Source organism: Cololabis saira, chromosome 13, assembly GCF_033807715.1.
Source record: "Cololabis saira isolate AMF1-May2022 chromosome 13, fColSai1.1, whole genome shotgun sequence".
In the NCBI taxonomy this organism is placed as follows: domain Eukaryota; kingdom Metazoa; phylum Chordata; class Actinopteri; order Beloniformes; family Belonidae; genus Cololabis; species Cololabis saira.
In genome coordinates, this window is record NC_084599.1 from 9,957,359 (window position 1) to 9,979,426 (window position 22,068).

The window sequence follows — 22,068 nt, forward strand, 5'->3', positions numbered from 1 at the left end:
GCACTTTAACAACTCTACCTGACCTGAGACTGTACTGGCTATCCTCCAACAAGACCAAGAAGAGTCCGCGGTCTTTTATAGTCCATTATTGGGATTATTTCAAGCAGAGTGCGAACTGAAAACCATGAGCCATCACAACCCAGGGTAGGAGCAGTTTAATCTCTTCATATTCAATAACGAAAATAGCCGTAAGATTTCAGTGAAACGATACCACCACCCCATGAAATCTGTTAATATTTACCCTTGTGTTGCTTTTTGTTATTATTAACTTTTTTTCTTTTTTAATTTTCTTTTTTTCTTCTTGCAAACCAAAATATAAATTCACTGATACTTCAACAGCCAGAGGTAAAATGTCCTGCAGTATAAACATCTCTGACTGAAGGTAAAACAAAATCTCTAGGCTAATACTTAGGGTATCGTGTGTATTGATGAAAAGCTTTTATTAAACTTAAAAAAAAAAAAAAAAAGTGTGATCACTATTTTGAAAGAGACTGCCTGCCAATAGGTATTGTATTTGTTGTTGATTTATTTGTTTAATTATTTGTGCTGCAATGTATCTACGTTAAAACTGACAAGACTTTATAAATCCATTGTGTTCTGCATTCACAGAGAAACACTGTTTTTTGGTCAAACTGAAGTTGCTGTGCGGCTAAGCATTAAAAAAGTTTTAAAAACCCAGTGGATTTCCTAATTGTTGAATCATAAAACAAGTAATAGTAAGTTGTTAAAATGAAAACCACCTCAAACTCCCAAATTATTTTTCAAATATTATAACATCAGTAATGATGATTCAGTATATTAATAAATGACTTAGGGCTAGTTCTGAAGCATTAAAAATAGCTTTTTACTTTATAACGTCAGTGTATTTTGTCAGTAGTTTTACATGGATGCATTGTTTTCATTGCAGGATTAAGCAGAGTACTTTTACATTGTGACTTTAAGACTTTTACCATGTTAAAGCTTTTATTTTGAAGTCCTCCATCCATTCAGATTTTTTTTATTTAAAAAAATATGTATTTAACCTTTATTTAACCAGGTAAGTCAGTTGCGTATTCACTTGCAATAAATGTATTGATAATAACTATGCATGTATGAGGCAGGTGCTTTAGGTCCAGGGTCAAAACTACAGGCAGATCTGAATAGCACAAGCACCAAACAAGACAGGTGCACAAAGGACAGGCCTCCAGGGTCAAGTGTGCTGTCCCCTCTAATTCCTCTGCGCAATCAGACACCAGTAACAGACTCTGGTTGTAGGATCCTGTTGTGTTGTACACAAATGCTGGTGGAAATCAAATCTGCATTGGGGAAAAAAAAAGCTTCCCTTAGGCATCCTGCTCTCAGACAAGTTGATGTCTTGTTAATGAGGACAAGAGGACAACTGCCAGGATACAAGCATGAGCTGTGTCCCAGTAAACTATTTGATTAGCTGTAATCAAGATAAAGTTTAAAGTCTAGACATTCTTCATGAAACCAGGCAATGCTAATGTTTCTTTTTGTGTTTTCACTGATGTTGTTGTCCACAGACTTATTTCAGCCTACAACAGCCTCACAGACAAACATCTTGCAGAGTACTTTAGCAACAGTCGAATCAGGAGACACTTACAAAGAGCAGGACTGGTAAGTTAACACCGTTATTCAGTATAATTAGCTTTCATATAAGACATTTCAGGATACCTGTACTATTTATGTCAGTAAAAGTCGTCTTGACCAAACTCCGCTTAGGGCAGGGGTGTCAAATGTGCGGCCTGCGGGCCACATGCGGCCCGAGATAGATTTTCATGCGGCCCGCGAGAAGTTTCCAACGCAAAAAACTGAAACGTTAATTGCTAAAAAGGAAGGCATAAATAATTGCCATGAATCGCAGCATATCCGATAATATATTTCTTCTACAAATCCATCGTTATTCCACAAATAGAGCAGTTTTCGCCATTTTTTTAGTTTTCTAGAATGCATTTGCCGATTTTATTTCTTTGTAGATGGTCGTTTATTTTTATTAACTGACTACTATTATATCTTTCACAGGAAAAATATCACTGCTAAAAAAGATGATAGAAGATATTTATTCGGAGAATTTCAGTTTTGAATATGAGGATAGTGACAAAGTAAAACAGTTAAAAGAGAAGTGCTGACTTTTTCGGCACACTGGCGTAAATATTCGCGCCAATTTTTAAAAATAAATACACTTAATTGTACTGGAAAAATCTCTAAATCACAAAGAAACACTCTCGGATGTAATAAGAAAGATTTTGCTTTTAATTAAATTTCCTATAAAAAAGCAAAATATAAAAAAAACATACTTGTTTCTGTTTATATTTGTAAAATTATATTAAAAATATCTTACATAATTTGGAAAAAAAACAAGACATTTCTAGAAAAGAAATATATTTTACATAATTAGAGTGTAAACAAAGTGCATATTTCCTTTAAAATTAACTAAACTGATATTGGATTAGATAACAATAGTAAAAAAAAAGAATTAGAAAAAAACATTTTCGCACCGTTTTTTGTTATTTTGAGCGTGCGGCCCGCCAGAAAAAAATTGGTCAAATCCGGCCCGCCAAGCAAAATGAGTTTGACACCCCTGGCTTAGAGTATTGTTGTCATCAGATCACCAGGAGTGGGCGTATTGTTCCAGACAAGGAGTACAGATACAAGCTGCTTCAGAGAGCCCACCAGAGACATGTCCGAGAATGCCTGGCCCAGGCCATCTTCCACAAGGTGCTGGAGATGGAAGTAGGTTTGTTTCAAAGAGTAAAGCAGTTTGAAGAAAAAAATAATCACTGCCTGCTAATTTGTGATTCTGCTCACATAATAAGTGATGCTAATTTGTCCCACTGCTCCCCCAGCGTCTCCACCAAATCGAGATCAAAAAGAGGCTGGAGGAGTTGGCAAGGAGGGAAAGAATGCACAAGATCAAGGTACATCATTTACATTTCAACAGCCCATGATGATCTGTTTTCTAAACGGTCTCTTAAATTACATGAAAAAATTGTTAAAAAAAAGAGTTAGAATAAATAACAAGAATAAAATGCAGTGTCTTTAACCAGGGGCATCAATTGGGTATGGCAAGGTATGGCAGCCGCCACACCTTGGCTTCAAGGGAAAATGTAAATGTTTGTTTTTTAAATAAATTTATTTACTCTGTGTCTATTTGTATTGATTATTCTATTACTTAATACATATAGAATAACTACAAATGCAAATCAGAACAACATGATCGATTTCACTAGTTATTATACACTGCAAAAACTCAAAATCTTAACAAGAATATTTGTCTTATTTCTAGTTAAAATGTCTAATTTGTATTAAAAAAAAATCTCATTACATTTAAGACGAGACTCAAAAACAACCCTTTTCACCTGTTTCAAGTAGATTTTCACTTAAAATAAGAAGAAAAATCTGCCGGTGGAACAAGATTTCTTTGCTTATAATGAGAAGATAAATCTTTTTCTACTTATTTGAAGTGAAAATTTACTGGAAACAGGTGAAAATTGTCAAATAACAAGTTATTTTTCTGGTGATGACTCTTGTTTTAAGTGTAATGAGATTTTTTGACTAAAAATGAGACATTTTAACTAGAAATAAGACAAATATTCCTGGTAAGATTTTGAGTTTTTGTAGGCTGCATTTGAAAAAGTTCCAATTTCTTGACCACACAGATAAGCTACATAGCAGACTTCTGTGATGAGTATTTGCTGAGCGTGTTGATTGATATTCTAGTTAAGTTCTGTAACCTTGCCATACCTTAGCTTCGACTGAATTGACGCCACTGTCTTTAACAAGTACAAATTCTATACATCAGTGACAAAAATAATTTAGTCTAAATACACTTCAAATTTGATCTGAACTCTTTCAGTGTAGCTACATATATAGAGCATCCTGGTAAATTATCTTGTTTGGTAGGTGGAGCGTTCTAAAAGGTGTGAGGAAGATATTGTTCGCATCCTGTCTCCACACCCACCCACGGGTACCAGGAGTATCCGCAAACAGCGCTCTGGGCTAGTGAGGGAGCCCTCTGAATCCTCTGGTTCTGTGAGTACAAACGTACTTATTTCAGTTGTTTGACTGCATTGCTCTGTAACAATAGGTTTCATATGTCGTAGCCTGTGAATGCAACACTGCAAGTGTACTACAAATGGCATGAACTAGGCTGTCTTCATCACACAAATCAGACTTATATTTTTAAGTGCAATGAAAAGTTAAACATTACTCTTACAGTATACTCTGAGAGTTAAAGATAATTAGAAAAAACCTGACATTTATTAACAGTCTCTTCTAGGGATATTAGTATAATCTAAATCTATGGGTCAGAGCTGTTTACAAGATAAAATATTTTCCTTAATTTGGATAAGGTCACATTTCATCATGAGTCCAAATTTAATCAAAATCAGACATCAAATGTAGTCTGGACAGCCATCCTCATCTTTTCCCTTTTGGATACAAATACCAAGTCTGGTTCCTCTGGATCCAGCTTTGACTTCCAGAGGGCAGTGCCAACTGAAGCAGGAGAACCTGTGTCTGGACGTCATGGATGTAGAAATATAACCAAACAGAGAAACAAACTAGATCTTAGCAAGACTAGTGTCAACAAAAGACACACAAAAATGCCAAAAAAAAGGACAGTTGTCAGTTTTGAAGTAAAAACTTGTTGATCCAAGGTATTATTAACGATTTTGCAGTCATCTTAGTTTTCAACAGGAACTTCTGTATATTATTTGTGAGTGTAGTCAAACATACTGAATTGTACTTTGTGTTCCTAAATACATAGTGTGTGAAGAACAATTGTTCCAAATGTTCTAAGTGTGTGAAGAGTCGTTCTAATGTACAAATGCTATTGTGTTCTTACCGGAAGTGACAAAAGAAAACTTTCTACTTCAGAAACTTTGTCCCTGTTACCACCAAGATTTGACTTTTCATCAATTTTAAATTCCAAACAAAATGAACCCAATTTTCCTTGTTATATGTGTCACAGGGGTGGTTCAAGTCCCCAATTAAATACTTTCGAGGGTGAGCAGCGCTTAGTAACCCACAACAAAAAGCAGGAGTGCAGCAACAGACATTTATTGCTCCAAGACGGTTATAAAATCAGGGGTGGGGGAGTCACTAAAAATAGAACCGTTTCTAAAATGGCCAATCCATAAAAGGTTAAAAAAGGTTAAAGATGAACAGTCTCAGTCTTTCTGGGCTCACTGTCCTCCAGTGCCCTCTCAGTGCCCCCTCCCTGTTGGCCCACGCCAACAGGGATCCCCGGTCCGAGTCCGCCGGGGGCTCCCCAACCACCTGGGCCCCCATGGGCCTCTGTACGTCAGTCCATCTAATCTTGTTCATCAACTCTCGTCCCTCATGGGCCTCTGTCCGTCCGTTCAATCTCCCAGCTTCTTCTTCTTCTTCTTCTTCTTCAGGTTTATTGGCGGCTGGCATCCAGTTCTCCGGTGCATTACCGCCCTCTTCTGGATCATTCTCATGGTCCAGCCTACTGACACTGATTCATACCCTCATTCTCTGTTTGACTATATTCTTTCAAATAATCTAGTGTCTCTCAAAAACTCAAGCAATGCCTTCACATGTTTCCTATTCTTCATTCCTAATATACTTTTAATATTAATTTCCTGTTCTTCCAATTCTATCAGTTTATTATTCATAGTTTCCCTTTCCATCTTATATCTCCCACAACTGAGTAAAACATGCTCTATAGTCTCATCCTCTTGACACTCTTCACACAAATCTCCCAGCTTGAATGTCTGCCTTGAATATATAAGGGGAAGGAAACCCTCCCCTCGTTCACCATTGGTCTGGGGGGGCCAGCCTGCAGTGGTTTATTGGCCACTGCAGCTGTCTGTCAGGATTCAGTTGATTGTGTTCAGCTGTGTCTAATCAACTCAAACAAAAGGTAATTGCATGCCAACTCAAAAACAGAAGAAGTTACATTTCAAACAATAACTAGACAAAGCAACAAAACATGCATGCAAATAAAATGTTACACTAAAATTCCAAAACAATAAAACGATTAAACACAGCCTGACACTCAGCATGACATATGTCTAACCTGTCCCCCTTTTTACAAGCGTAATGCTGCACTTTCATTGGACGTGTGGAAAGTTTTCAGCATTACACACTCAGTTTTCTGATGATTGAGAGTGCAGTAAAGATAAAATTAGTGAAGATAAAATTATTGATGTGAATGCACTCATCTATTCAAAATAGTGAGTGTACAAAACAAGTACGATATGGAATCAGGCAGTGTGCATAAAGCTCACCCACGCCCCGTTGCCATTGTTTCAGTATGTTCTGTACCAGTTAAAACAGCTGTAAATGGGAGGGGTACCAGTCCCATTTCATGGGACAATTTTCATGAGGTGAGTGTGTATAGCTACCCAGGCTGCATCTGATGCGTCAAATCAAATGTCCAGATTCGCAGCTAAACCTGAAAAGTGGGTCACATATTTTTCATAAAAAATTTGATCAATAGAGTGATGTCACTCGCATGTTCGTACAGTAAGCTGCAGTAAGACTGGAAAAAGATGGAGGAGCAAATCTCTGCGTACCAGAATCTCTTTGTCTCACTGAACAGAAGTTTTGTTCATTAAAAGAAAAAAATGCTTGTGTTTTTCAATGTTTATGGAAAGCAATTGTCAAATTCTGGTATGATTCGAATAAAATGATGGGAATGATATTTATTCTTCCATGTAACTCAAATCTGGTTTGATGTTGATAATTATATTTTTGAGGTTAACATGAAAATGAGTAAAAACAATATATAGTATTACATGCAAAATAAAAATCTTTTCTGTCAAAAAATATATTCAGCTTAGACCAGTTTAGACATCCAATTTGTTTTTGTGAGAAAGAGAAGAAACATTTGATCCCCATACACACATCCTGCATTGTTGACTTATGTCATCAATGCTGAATGTCTATCTGCAATTAAAATTATTTGTTCATGCTGCTAGCTGCCGTATTCACACCAAAATTGACGGCTGAGTTTAAAGGCAACATCGGCAGCTGTTTGCTCTTAGGCTGACAAGTGTTCTTAGTGAGGTAGTTGGATTAAGAGCATTTTATCAGTGAAGCATAGAAAGTCACAGAGCTTGAGTCAGAACACACAGAGCCAGTAATCCTGTCCTTGATCTCAATGTTTTCCCCTGAGACATCTTCCACTTCTCAAGTCTGCAAACATCTCACACCTCAGCAGGTTTAGTCTTTATAAACACGTGCCTGGAAATGTACTGGAGAAAATGACAAGATAGAAACACAACTTATGTTTAATTTGCAACCACATGTTGCCGTCTTCATTTATCACTAACTTGTTAAAGGTTCCTCTTTTAAAAAAAAAAATAAAAAAATACTATAGTAATTGAAACTTCATAGAACCTAATTTGAAAACTAGTATGCCACAACAGCAAACTATATAAAGTATGTCACAAGTAATATATATATATATATGTATGTAGCATTTAAGTGTATCATGCATATATTTGCAAAGGAAAAACAGGAACAAAAGATAGTAGAGTAGTATATCAAAACGCAGTGACTATGTTGCTTTTTAGGAACACAGTTGCAGTTATTGTGTCATGTGAGACAGAAAGTCACTTTTACAGGGTTAGAGTGATACAATCACTATACCAGCAATGCATGTAATGAGCAGCCTGCAAACTTTATGGTTGGTATAGCCGAGCTCGTCTCGACCCAATACGGCTCCAGGGAAGATGCAGAGGCCGGTGCGCCTGAAGCCCATCCACAGTAAGAGCACTACAGCTTCAGCTCGACGTGGCTCGTACAGACTGCAAGAGTCCTGCCTTTACAACGACCAGCTGTTCAACAGCACTGTGAGTGTCGCACTGAAAAAAATCTAATTTATTAAACTAATTTTAAGTCATAATTTATGTAGCCAATGTTCAAAATGCCTTCTCGTTCAGTATTTTTTAGACAGTATGGACACATGATCATATTTTTTAACTTCATTGATTATACATTACATTACACATCTGTTTCTAAAAGGCACACTGTGAGACTGCCAAGCAGTCTTACATGTACTGAACAAGTAGTAGTAGGGCTGGGCGATATGGACCAAAAGTCATATCTCGATATTTTCTAGCTGAATGGCGATACTCGATATATCTCGATATTTTTTCTGTGCCATAATTGGGGTTTTCCCCAAAGCATTATAGCATAGCATCTCTGTTAGCTTCTTTTTCTGAGGCAAACCCTTTAAAAAACAGTCAGTTTTAATACAAAGCCTCGTGCCAAATGTCACACAGGTACTTTTATTAACAGAGGTCTGCACAATATTAAAATGTATAAAACAAATGATATAAAAATAAACTGCCTGCATATATAGAATAAAAATGCTTCTTGAATAAAATAAAACAAATATCCCTTTCCTGCATAACAATTAAATTAAAATACACTGTGCAAATAATACAATGTAGACAGTAACAGGCAAACTTTTCCACTGAGGTTGACAGTTGTGCAAATAACAAAACATTTGTGCAAATCTCAAATAAAACATTCAAGTCAATTTGTCACAAAATAAGCTATATCAAAATCATTAAAAAAAATATTTTTTTTTTTTAAATAATCGATATAAACGATATTGTCTCGTACCATATCGCGTTTGAAAGTATATCGATATATATTAAAATCTCGATATATCGCCCAGCCCTAAGTAGTAGTAGTTTTTTATCATTTGCGCACATGTTCAGACTTCATTGACTTCTCTCCCAGATGGATGAGTCCCGCAGATGTTTGGCCACAACGGAGGCCTCCAATGGCACCTCTCCCTACTCCCTCCCAGTCATCAACAACTTTTTAACACCAGTACCTCCAGCCATGAAGAGGAAAGAGAGGGGGGTAAAGGTCACTCCCAGCAGCACCATCAGAGGCCGCCGACTGCGCACTGCCACTGCTTCCACTGCGACTGACGTCAGTGAGGTCTGAAAATCTGTTTGCCTGGAACAAACAAAAGGCGTAGTCTGTGGGGATTTAATTACCGGTAGTATAACAAAGTTGTTTCAAAGGAGTTGACATAGAGTTTAGAGAATGTAATTTATTTTTCTGTGTGGACACATTTGCATGTGTGTGTATGGTAAGTTTGTATGTCTACACTCCTAAAATGCCAAAAAGTGAAAAAAGTACGGAACTACACTGAGGAACATTTTATGTTGCAATGTGTTTTGTTTTTGCAGTGTCAGCATGCAAAATATCAATATCGCAAAAACAAAAACAGTAAATAATAGTCTTATTTTCAAAATGCCTATGCATTCACCCTCTAAATGTTGCTTTTGTATTTGGCCAATCAGGTTAAATGTTACCACCCAAAATGCCAGTCTAGATGTTTAATTACATGAAGAGGGTTATTATTGGTGTTGTTCAGGTTTTGATGTAGGTGCTGTTAACAAAACTATGTTACTAACATGAATGCTGCTGTGAAGTACAGAGGGATTTACACCATAAACTTTGTTTTTACCTGCTGCAGGTTATTTTTTCACCACAGTTATCACATCCTAATATTGTTGCATTTCCCAGTATCATGCAGCCCTATTTTAAATGGGGCTAGATTACTGTTAAGCGTGGTATATTTACAAAATAAACTTAGAGGGAGGGTTAATTTAACAACAACATTCATATTCATATTCATAACAGTCATATCAAGCTATTTTAAAGAACATGTGTGATGGGAAGATCACTTAAATATTCAGTGAAATCTAATCAAAGGAAGTCAACAAGTCAAACAAAGTACAACTGTAATCTTGTAATGTTTGATGTGAACGTGTTTCTTCTCACATAATGCAAAGCGAATGCATGATATGAACTCATAGGCCTACTACTGGAGCCTCGAGAAAACTACTTATCAAGGAAAATTGAAAAAAATAAAGCTCCAGTTTGCTAAGCAACATAAACATTGGTGAAGTGCAAAATGTGGCCTGGGGAGGCCAGATTTACCCCTCATGAGTGGCAGATGAGGGCAGCACGGTGGCTTAGTGGTTAGCACTGTTGCCTCACAACAAGAAGGTCCCCGGTTCGACTCCCTGGCCCGACCTGTCCTCACCTGAAAATAGCTGGGATAGGCTCCAGCGTGACCCTGCAAAGGATAAAGCGGGTATAGATAATGGATGGAGTGAGAGATGAAGTGATGCACCCACCATCGAGCCCCTAGACCAGGGGTCACCAATCCTGGTCCTCGAGGTCCTCGGTGTCCTGCATGTTTTACATGTTTCGCTGCATCATTGCACCGTGATAAAAGTTTAGATTTCATTAAGAGAATTGTGTCAATGACACAATGACCACACTGGTGCAGATCCTGGTGACAAGCTGATGGAGATCGATTAATTAGAATCAGGTGTGTTAAAGGAGAGAAAACTCTAAAACATGCAGGACACCGGCCCTCGAGGACCAGGATTGGTGACCCCTGCCCTAGACTATGCAGGTTCATCATTTCTGGTTTTCAAGGTCCTGCGAGGTCTGTCCTCCATATTTTAGATGCTTCCCTGCTTTAACATACCTAATTCAAATGAATCGATCTCCATCAGCTTGTCACCAGGATCTGCACCAGTGTGGTAATGACCCACTCATATGAGTGAAGTGTGTAAGACCTAGGAAACATCTAAAGCATGCAGGACCTTGAGGACTAGTTGAAGACCCCTGGCCTAGACCATGCCAGCCAGTGGGGGTGGTGTTACTATCTAGGGTTGTTTCAGATGGTTAGGTCTAGATCGGGGGTCGGCAACCCAAAATCTTGAAAGAGCCAGATTGGACCAAAAACACAAAAAACAAATTTGTCTAGAGCCACAAAAAATGAAAAGTCTTGTATAAGCCTTAGAATGAAGGCAACACATGCTGCATGTTTTTATATTATATATTTTTTTTTATTATGCACTTCGAGAAAAAAGTCAAAATGTCGAGAAAAAAGTCAAAATTTCGAGAAAAAAGTCAAAATGTCAAGATTAATGTTGAAGTACAAACTTGAGAGAAAAGTCGAAATGTCGAGAAAATAATCAAAATTTCATGAAAAAAGTCGAAATGTAAAGAAAAAAGTTGAAATGTCGAGAAAAAAGTCGAAATGTCAAGATTAAAAAGGAAAGGAAAAAGGAAGAAAAAAAGAGGAAAAAAGGAAAAAAAGAAGAAAAAAAGGAAAAAATAAGAAAAAAAGAGGTAAAAAAAAGGAAAAAAGAGAAAAAAAAGAAAAAAGGAGAAAAAAAGAAAAAAGAAAGGAAAAAAAAGGTCAAACATTTTTGAAAAAGCTCCAGGAGCCACTAGGACGGCGCTAAAGAGCTGCATGCGGCTCTAGAGCCGCGGGTTGCCGACCCCTGCTCTAGATTCACCAGTGCAACAGACCTCACAACCTGAAAAAAATGAAGCGCTATGTTTTTCCATCAACAGATTTTTGTCATCCACATATATCCACACAGTGCAATCTGACAGTCCCGGGAAGCACTGGGCTCATATTGTGAAAGAGTGGTTCAGGGAGTATGAACCATCGTTTTCACTCATGGATTAGCTGCCATAGAATCCACACTTTCACCCATTTAGAATCTGGAGATAACTTTATTCTGGAGTCTGAATCTCCCATCAATTTTTCTCTCTCTTTTTATTTTTTTTGTCTTTTAGGACCCCCCATGGCTGAGAACCACTGTTCACCAGAGCCGAGTGTGTGTGAACATGGTGTATTTTGGCAAAACGCTACACCTGTCCCATGACCTGAATGACATGAGGGATGAGGTTAAAGTGTTTCAGCAGCACTGTGGAGGGGAAAACCTTTGCGTGTACAAAGGAAAGCTGCTTGAGGGAGGTAAGTCTGGGTCAAATAAGACAAACCATAGGCAGAGACATGTCACAGGATCTGGGATAGCATGTTCGCCTCATTTGTTTTCTTGATCTCGTCCTCAGAGACTTTTAAGTTCATTTCAAGGCGGCACAGAGGTTTCCCCTTCAGCTTGACCTTCTTCCTGAACGGACTGCAGGTGGAGCGGCTGAGCTCCTGTTGTGAGTTCAAGCACCGGAAAGGCTCTCGCCTTGGCGGCAGGCATGGGCACTTCGGGCTTTCTAGCGTGGAGGGTGCATCTCCATGTTACAAGTAAGATGTTAAAGGGGACTTATTATGAAAACACATTTCCTCTTGCTTTAAACTATATAAAGTGGTCTCCCCTCAGCCTGCCAACTCAGAGAAGGAGGAAAGCAACCAAATTCTGCAGTGTCTGTACAGCCGCCTGGATGAGCCGTCCAGTGTGATGTGGGTTCTACGAGCCGTTCTGCTCCCTTTCGTTACGTAACGAAAATGCGATTTACATGGTTACAGCAAAGATCCTCTATACAGAAGATAGCGCATTACCGTTACTGCCAATGGTATGAAATGGTAAACACTTCCTGTCTCCTAAGTGGGCGTGGTCGCCCCTCTCCCCACATCGTTTTGGAACAAACAACACTAGATACAGTACAACTTTCTTCAAAAAAGACTTAAATAATAAAAATAACAGTATTATTAAGCAAAGAAGCAAGTTTTTATTTCGTTTTAAACTTCATTTTATCCGATGGGAAAGCGATGAGAGCCAAATCTCGCGAGAGTGTGTTGCTCAGACAGAGACAGGTCTCAAACAAAGTTCATTTTCTCCTAATCTGTCGGTCTGAAAATTGCCATTTTGGTGTCAGAATGTTCAGAAGGTTTGTGGCTTTTGGAAAATGGGTCCCATATTTACTTAGGTTACTATGGGGCGAAGGAATTGGTAATAATCTGTGCTCACGTTCACTTTTCCCACAGGATTCAATAGACTCAGGACCTACTTCCTGTCTCCTAAAGGGGCGGGGCAGTCACGTGACACAGATACAGGAAACCGAACCGTAGTGGCTGTCTCGTTTATTGAACGTCTCTGGTTACAGGTTGGCCTCCGATGCGTGAAACCACGCCCACTGTCACTACCTGATGTGAGTCCGCTACCCGATTTGAGTCACGCATGCGCAGTCGCGTCCAACATGTGCATTTCAGTGGAGAAGTAGTGTTGTCATTACCCAATTATTGATTAAAATGAGCGACTTTAATGTTTTCCATTATCTCCATGCCTACATGGAATCCGGAAGTTTCATCCTAGTTTGGGAAAAGCTGACAAATGGAAGATTACTCGTTCTATGAGTAATTACATCTTGAAAGGTAATTTGGCTATCATGCTTAGCTATGCTTGCTAAAAATAATATAAATATTTTTTGCCAAAAATAATATAAAGATGTTTTGCATCAATACCCTTATATAGCATAACATTACCTGTTGTTGGACGCAACTGCGCATGCGTGACTCAAATCGGGTAGCGGACTCACATCAGGTAGTGACACCCACAACTAACTCCGCCGGCCAGAGCTTCCGCCATTTTTTCGTAGCGGTGTATCGGGTCATTCAGGCAGCCAATCAGCACAGAGCCTCATTATCATAGCCCCGCCCACTCAGAATTCTGCATGGCTCAGAGGCTGAATTTCTAATTCATTTAGCAAAAACAATCCAAAGCTTGTTTTTAAGACATTCAAGGCCTGTTTAAAATAGGTACCCTTTAAGCTTAAAGGCACATTTAAGCCCTTAAAAAAATTGTAGGATCTGTTGATTATTGTGGTTGTTGGAACATATTCCAGCTGACATGGAGCAAGAGGGCCCACACTTTTGACCTCTGTGGTCATGAGCTGCACTAGTTAATCTAACCTAACGTGCATTTTCTGTCTTGAAAAGTGAAGCCAGTGTAGAATTTGACTGTCTTGGCACGTGTTTTGATCTCATCGCTTGGTTGTAAAAGGCACTTATATACACTTTTAAAAACTAAGCGTACACTACTTGACATATAACTTGACACAACATAAGAGAGTTAGCAGGTTGTAGGTTGAAGAACACAGTGAGGCATTTAGCTGCAAGATATTTTACTCTGGATTAGGTTGAAATTACCATTCTTCTGCTAAAACAGTATGAGACACACAGAAAAAAATGTAACCCCCAAATAAAACCTCTCTAACTTTGTTTAGGAATTTCAAAACATTGATATGCATGTATAGTTTTGTACTGCTGTCAGAATTTTTTTTAAAGAAGTACTTTGTGCTGGTTAATGGACAGAGATGAGACCAGTGTAGATCTGACGTAAGCAAGAGTTCTTGTGAATTTCAGGTGCATCATTGCAATGGGACTGGACAAAAAGCCCACTCCTCCACCAAAGAGGCTCAGAGGAGATTGTCCAGAGGAATCAGCCATGAGCTCAAAACATCCACCTGAAATGGAGACAGAGAGGACTGGGAAGTGTGAAACCAGCCAAACATATGACACGGAGACTCAAGTCCCAGAACAAACAGCACCAGCAGAAGACAAAGTCAGAGATGGTATAATTTCACAAATATCTGTATACAAACTAAAGCATTACTTCCTCATAATTAAAGGTTAGCAGATTGTTTTGCACAACATGTAAACTAATGTGTTTTTCTGTCTATGCTTCTGCTTTTTCAGACTACGAAGAAGACTTTGAAGCAGATGAAGGTCCTTTAGAAGAGACACCGGCTAAAGAAGAGAAATCACCTACTCCATCTAGTGACACTGAAAAGCAGGTTAAAGAGAAAGATGCCTCTGAAACTGAGGACGAGATGGATGGTGGGTGAATTGAAGGCTTCAACACATAAATCCCAGTAAAATAGATCAATATTCAAAATATTTATAGTCATTAAGAAACTAAATGACCAGATCCAATGTTTAATTTTCCTTCTTTGACAGTAAATACTCATTAGCATTAAATGTATATGTTTGAGGTTTGATCATTTTTGTTGTTTTTCAAACGTTTCTTCTTTCTCACACAAAAGACATAGGGTCTGATTCAGGCTCCTCCAGCTTGTCAGGCAGCGATCGGGAGGAGAGCGATGCTGAAGTCATAAAAGACGAGGATGAGAATCAGACTAAAGAGGATGATCGAGAAGAAGCTGCTGCTCCAAGAGACGAGAACGATGAAAGAAATCCTGAAGAAACTACTGCTAGTGGGGCAGAGTCTGCTCTGGCCAAAGCCTCAGAAACCCAGGACAGTGCTGGTGAGAACAAAAAGACCAGCCCCCCCTCTGGGAATGAGCATAAACCCAGTGATAAAACATCAGCAGACCAAAAAACAGTAGAGAAGAGCAAATATTTGGAGGAACAGGAGAAGGGTCAGTATAAACCCATAGATGCAGCTGTAGAAATTCACCAAAGTAAAAGTAAAGGTACAACTTCCTCCTTTATAAGAGAATTTTCACTATTATCTCATCTAGGGCTGCAGTCAAAAGCATCCTATTTGAGTTTGTGAGCTGCAACTACATGTAGATTTGAACATGATTTTAGTAAAATGTTAAAAAGGCCCTGATATAATTGAATGAATAAATGAATAATATTCATTGTCACACAGCAACACTGACCTGTGACATTATAAAACAGTTAAACTAAGGTGATGTTTTTACTTTTTAATCATAGGTAAAATAATTGTGTTACATTGTTTTCTCTTTCTTCATATATGTGGGGATTTTGTGATGGATATTTATGAATCAGGCGTAAAATCTAATATAAAATCTCATGCAGAAAAATATATGTATTATATATTTTGTTGGAACATCTCTTGAAAATATATATTACACATATTTTTCTGCATGAGATTTTTTACTAGATTTTACGCCTGATTCATAAATATCCTTTGCAAAATAATTATGCAACATCGGATAGAAATAAACTTTGTGACATTGCATAATTCTTTTGCAATGCTCACGTGCTGATAATGGAATACACAAACTGTTTTTCTTCCTTTACGATGATGATTTGCATCCTTCCAGGTTGCAGATCAATTATTAAAATAATGCAGTCTTCTTAAGGAAACTGCTTAGTGAATCTGTTTTTTATTTTCTTTATTATTTTTTTTATTTAATGAAGCAATGTAAACTAATTAAACACATATGGGCTTCCATCCATCCAATAATTTCTGCTTGGGTCTCAGGCTCAGCCTGAGCAGAGGTCAGACCCCCCTCTGCCGGGCCTCTTTCTCAGCTCTTCTGAAACATTCACACTCCAGCCAAGAGATATCATCTTTCCAGCGTGTCCTGTGTCTGTCCCCGGGCCTCTTCCAAATTGAACATACCTAAATCACCTGCCCAGGGGTCATCCCAACCAAATGCCTGCACCACTCCAGCTGGCTTCTCTCGGTGTGGAGGAGCAGCACCTGGCCAAACATCTTACCCTGTCTCTAAGGGAGAGTCCAGCCAGCTTTTGGAGAAAACTCATTTTGGATGCTTGTATTCACACTCTCATTCTTAGCTCACTACCTACAGCCAATACTGGAGTTGAGGGGGGATGAGGGGGGATGAGGGGAGATGAGGGGGGATGGCATCCCCCCCTGAAATAAAAACGGTCAAAATCATCCCCCCTGTAAAACTGCCATCCCCCCTTTCCATCCCTTATGTCATTTCATCAATGAATGTGGTTTTACTGCTATTTCAACATTTAGAGTCATCACCAGAAAAATAACTTATTTGACAATTTTCAACTGTTTCAAGTAAATTTTCACTTGAAATAAGTAGGAAAATCTGCCAGTGGGACAAGATTTATCTTCTTATTACAACAAAAAAATCTTGTTCCACTGGCAGATTTTTCTACTTATTTCAAGTGAAAATCTACTTGAAACAGGTGAAAATTTTTGTTTTTTCCAGTGATGAGTCTTGTGTAAGATTTAGAGATTTTTTTACTAAAATGAGACATTTTAACAAATAAGACAAATATTCTTGTTAAGATTGTGAGTTTTTGCAGTGATCCATTTTACTTATCCTGTGAAGGACAGAGTCATATTGATAAGTTCAGAAAAGTGTTTTTTATTGCTGTGTTTTGATGTATTTGATGTAAGCCCAGTGAATATTTAAAGCTTACAGAAGGCTGCATTTAACTGCTGCTATGTCATTCCTGCAGTATTTCTGCAGGTGTTTTGGTCACTGCTATTATTTGTAATATATTATATTATTTGTAATCAGCACAAATTATCTGTCCCCATATGATAAAATCCACCATCCCCCCTGATTTTTTTTTACAACTCGAGTACTGGATACAGCTAATGATAATAGGTGAAGGTTGGCCTTAGATCAACCGGTACAACAGAGAGCCTAGCCTTTTGGCCCCGTTCACTCTTCACCACGACAGATAAGTCCGTATAACTGCAGATGCCGCGCCGTTTCTCCTGTCGATCTCGTGTTCCATTCTCTCCTCACTCATGAACAAAACTAGCCAAGGAATCTAGACATTCCACGAGCAAATGTAAATATGCTTTTCGAGTACATTATTCTTGAAGTGGGTCTGATCTATCAGGCAAGAACAAAAACCCCAAATACTTAAACTCCTCCGCTTGAGGCAACCCCTCATCCCCAACTCAGAAAAGGCATTACACTAATTTCTGATTGAGAATCATGGTCATGTGGGCAAATGGTTCAAAAAGCCAAAACATGCAGTTGTAAAGAACTGCTGAAGCTTCATGTTTTGCATAAACCCAAACAAATATATCTTTATTTTTTATCTACTGTCAAAAAATGAACTCATACATTCTATAAAAATTCGCATGGTTAAATTGCTGTGAGAATTGTTTCCACTGAACTGTTGAGGTCTGAAGTTAAGTGATTCACTTGCCTCCTTTGAATATTTTATGAAAGAGCAGGCTTAATATAAAAGGTTTGCTTTATGTTTCCATTTTGGTAGTGTACTGGTGTCAACATCTAACATTTTGTACGTTAGTTGATTACTTCATTTCAAAGTTTATTTAGACGGAACAATGCATATTCATGAACACTACATTAAGCAGTGTAAATACACCAGGTTTAGCAGAAATGCTAGTTTCCACCCACAGTCCCCACAAACAACCAGACACACTCACACCTACACCTACGGGCAATTTAGAATGATCAATTTACCTAGCATGCATGTTTTTGGACTGTGGGAGGAAACCCACGCAAGCACGGGAGAACATGCAAACTCCACACAGAAAGGTCCTGCTGGGCCTGGGAGTCGAACCGGGGACCTTCTTGCTGTGAGGCAACAGTGCTAACCACTAAGAACCGTGCTGCCTGCCTACTTGTTTTTTTCTGGGCAAATTAGAGACATTAAATGGCTGTGTGTTTCTGCTGTGCCTTATTAATTTAAACTTCTGTATATCATAGATCAGTCTGGTGTTGAAACGTCTGTAATCACATGTTGCATGTGTCTGTCTTTCCTCAGTAGAGTCCATCCTGAAGGCCCAGTGCAGCTCTGAACCTGAACTCAGTGATGCCAGTACTGAGGAGGAGGAGCCCTCACATAAAGGTCCTGGACAGGAAGACAAATGTATCACTTCTAGCTTTTATATTGAATTAGCAATCTACACTTCACCACATGTTTGTATACCAGGTCTTATTTTTGTTCACAGGTGAAACTCCAGACACGCTTGTTACCTTTTCAGAGCAACAGCAGACACCTGTAGAAGAGATCAAATGTGAGGAAACTGTTACTAGTGAAGTGGTGCAGAAACAAGAAGAGAAACACAATGATGCAGAGCAAGAGCCTTGTGACAACAGCAATAGCACCAAAGATGACAAGGTTACGGGGGCCGAGGAAGATGAAAGTGCCGGAGAGGATAAAGCCACTGCAGAGAGAGAGAAATCAGAGGATCAAGGTGAAGCACAGCTTACTCTAAGTGAGGAAAATATGGCACAAGATAACAAGATGGCAGATCCCGTTGAGGAAGCTCAATCTGCTGATGCTGCAGAAGAGAATGCTGAAGAAAGGGAGGAGAAGAGTACTGCAGAGACTGAAATACAGCCCGACAAGACGGGGCAAAGGGCAAAAAGCAAAAAAGAGGATGACTCATCAGTATCAGAGCCGAGTGAAAAGACTGATGAGGCAGTCGTGCCTGATAATGCAGAGGCGGAGGCGGAGGCATTAAGGGAGACAATGGAGATCAAAGCAGAGTCCTCAGAGGAGCAAGACGTCCTCAGCTGTGAAGAGGCACCTGAAGCCGGCACAGAGAAGAGGCTGCAGGCAGACGGCGAGGACAGAGCTGCAACACCACAAACTGTAGTCAACGCAGAGAATTCAAGCAGCTTGCCACAGGAGCATGGAGACAGCACAGTTCAAGAAACAGCAGACACAAGCGAGGAAAAGGGAAGAGATGAGAGAGGTGAAGATGAAAATAAAGAAGCTGCTGAACAAATGTCAGGAGCTAACGATCGTATGAACGAAAGTCGGCAGGAAAAGTGTGAGCCGGGAGAGGAGACGATGGAAAAAGTTGTAGAAGAACATGAAAAGATAAAGAAACAAAACTCTGAGAATGAGGAGAATGAGGAAGAAGAAAAACAAACTCATATCAATTCAGATGAGACAGAAGATGAAAAAACCCAGGAAAATAATAAAGCAGAGGAAGAGGGCAATGATGAAAGCAAGACAGATGAAAGTATTTCAAAAAAGGAAAGCTTTGCAGAGGCAAGTGCAAATGATACAAATACAAAAGGTGAAGAAAATAAAGAGGAAGCTGAGATTACTCTTGATGAGGAAGATAAAGTAAATCAGGAGAACATAGAAGAACAAGAAAAGACTGGCAAAGGAGAGGATTGTGAACATGTTGAAAATACAAAACTGGAACCTGAATCAAAGAGAGATAATAAAAGTTATGAGGGTGAAGAAAGAAATGAGACAAAAATGCCTGCGGATGAAAAAGATGATGAAGTAGAAAAGCCAGAGGAAGATGATAGTGAAGACAAAGTTACAGAGATTAAAAATGATGAAGAATGCGAAGAGAAAAAAGATGCAACCGAAGAGACCACAGGAGAACCTGAGATTACAGAGGAACCTGGAGTAAGTGCAGAAGCAGACTTGGATCAAGAGAACCTGGAATTATGTTCGGCCAATAATGTAGAGTCAGAGGACGCCGGTGGCACTGAAGCCATTAAAGGAAAAGAAACAACTGAAGAGACACAAAATATATCAGAAGTTGAAAATGTTGGCGGAGACACTGAAAGATCAAGTGACAAAGGAGAAATTGATGCTGAAAATGGGGAGATTTCTGTTGGATCTGCAAGCAAACTTCAAGAGGATGAAGAAGAAATTTTAGACAAAGAAAACACTGACTTGAAAACATCAGGTGGAGGTGAAGAAGTGAGGGACACAGAGGAGTTAATTGAAGGTGATAACTCGGAACTTAAAGACGTGATTGTAGTGCGTGGAGACACTGCTGAAAAGCGTGAGGATGTTGATGTTGAGTCGGAAATATCTGGTACAGAATCAAAATTGGACCCTACATTAGGTGAGAGAAAAGCCAGGGAGGAAATGGAGCCTGATAAACGTGGTAATAAGTCTGATCTCAGTCATCGAAACAGGGAGTTGGATTTCATGGAAAATAGCGGCCTCACTGAGAGCATCATCGATGAGGCTGCTCCCTCAGAGGATCTGGAAAAGTCCTCCATGCTCATAGCTGTTGATGTAGGAGGTTCAGCTAACCAGGTAGATGAGAAGACGTTTGAGTCCAAGACTGACAAACAGCCTACGACTAATGAAAATGCAGCTGGAACCGACCTCTCTGCTGCAGACGGAGAAAATCGAGCGGATACAGAGGATGCGAGCAACGCCTCTGAGGAGGGAGCGAGCGTGCTGTTCAAACCTCAGGCACAAAACAATAAGGCGGATGACGCACAACAGACCAACGCTGTAGATGATGAAGAAACTCCAGAGGCCTTAGTGAGAGAAGTCAACATAGATTTGGTCACAAACTGGATAAACACGCACCAAACGTCAAAGTTTTTTGAGACATATGTCGAGCCCTTAGAGGATCTGAGGGAAGATATTTCAAATGCACAAGGATCCAACTCTGACGATATAAAATCATCCTCCACAGAGCTGCCAGGATCAGAGAGCATAAGAAATCGTGCACGGATGTCTGGAGATGAAGAAGAAGTGCACAAGACAGTAGATGAAAAGGAGAGAAAGGAGACATTTCACATAGAAGCTTTGCAGTCAAAGCTTGAAGACGTTCATGGTGACGGTAGACAGTCTGAGATTGACCCCACCGAAGCCACACTTCAGGCGGAGAAGACTGAGGGGAAGTTTCCAATGCTAAATGAAGACACTGGAGACAATGACAAAGAGTGTGTGAAAAGGATGGAGAAGTCAGAGGAGTACAAGGGAAGCAGGGAACCTCTAGGAGAAGACGAGGCTCAAGCTGGACAAACCTCACAAGAACATGAGCGACATGGTTTTTCTAAATCTGATGTACAAAGCTTGCCAGGCTCTCAACATTCTGCAGTCAGTGGAAAACCTGAGAATGTTTTTGACATCCGAGGTGGGGAGAGCACCACCAACACTGGCCAAGACCTGAATGCACAGCAAGCGACAACCGAAGCCTCTTTAAAACCAGAAGGGCATCATGTTGAAATGAGTCCACTGAGAGATATAAATGAAAGCAGCGACAAAACCGACACACAAAGCCAGCAAGTTACACAAATAACCAAATTCACGACTTCTCTATCTCTCGATGGAAGTCGGGATGAATTCCACGGTGAAAAAATCCACCGTAAAGCGTCAGAAGGGAGCTTTATCGGGGGCAGAAGAGACGTGCAGCTGATCCAAGACATCAAACACACACTCAGCAAAGACAGGCTGAGCACGTTCTCAGTGGACGAATCGTTGTTCGGCCACACTTCATATCCTTTACTGACAAGTGCGAGGACTGAGAGTCGGCATTAGGTCTCCTTCGTATAGAGCAGGGGTCAGCAACCCGCGGCTCTTTAGCGCCGCCCTAGTGGCTCCTGGAGCTTTTTCAAAAATGTTTGACCTTTTTTTCCTTTTTTTCTTTTTTCTTTTTTTTCTCCTTTTTCATTTTCCTTTTTAATCTCGACATTTCAACTTTTTTCTCGACATTTCAACTTTTTTCGCGAAATTTTGACTTTTTTCTCGACATTTCGATTTTTTTCTCAACATTTCGACTTTTTTCTTGGGATTTTACTTCAACGTTAATCTCGACATTTCGACTTTCTTCTCGAAATTTTGACTATTTCCTCGACATTTCGACTTTTTTCTTGAGATTTCGCGTTTCACCATTT

At 39.4% G+C, this 22,068-nt stretch overlaps 1 protein-coding gene across 1 annotated transcript; it reads left to right on the top strand.

The window, feature by feature from the left end:
- Positions 1–21,795, top strand: erich3 (glutamate-rich 3). The gene is made up of 14 exons (XM_061738950.1): positions 1–144; positions 1,524–1,617; positions 2,608–2,733; positions 2,847–2,918; positions 3,904–4,032; positions 7,671–7,826; positions 8,725–8,931; positions 11,608–11,788; positions 11,887–12,073; positions 14,132–14,340; positions 14,465–14,605; positions 14,812–15,147; positions 18,218–18,322; positions 18,405–21,795. The coding sequence occupies exons 1-14, from the start codon at positions 125–127 to the stop codon at positions 21,710–21,712; spliced, it is 5,271 nt and encodes a 1,756-aa protein (XP_061594934.1). The 5' UTR covers positions 1–124; the 3' UTR covers positions 21,713–21,795.
- The last annotated feature ends 273 nt before the right edge of the window (positions 21,796–22,068 follow it).

Excerpts from the sequence above, each read along its gene's own strand:
- erich3 (XM_061738950.1), top strand. The coding sequence starts at position 125 with ATGAGCCATCACAACCCAGG. Across the intron at positions 2,734-2,846 it reads ACAAGGTGCTGGAGATGGAA|CGTCTCCACCAAATCGAGAT; the intron begins GTAGGTTTGTTT and ends CTGCTCCCCCAG. Across the intron at positions 2,919-3,903 it reads AAAGAATGCACAAGATCAAG|GTGGAGCGTTCTAAAAGGTG; the intron begins GTACATCATTTA and ends CTTGTTTGGTAG.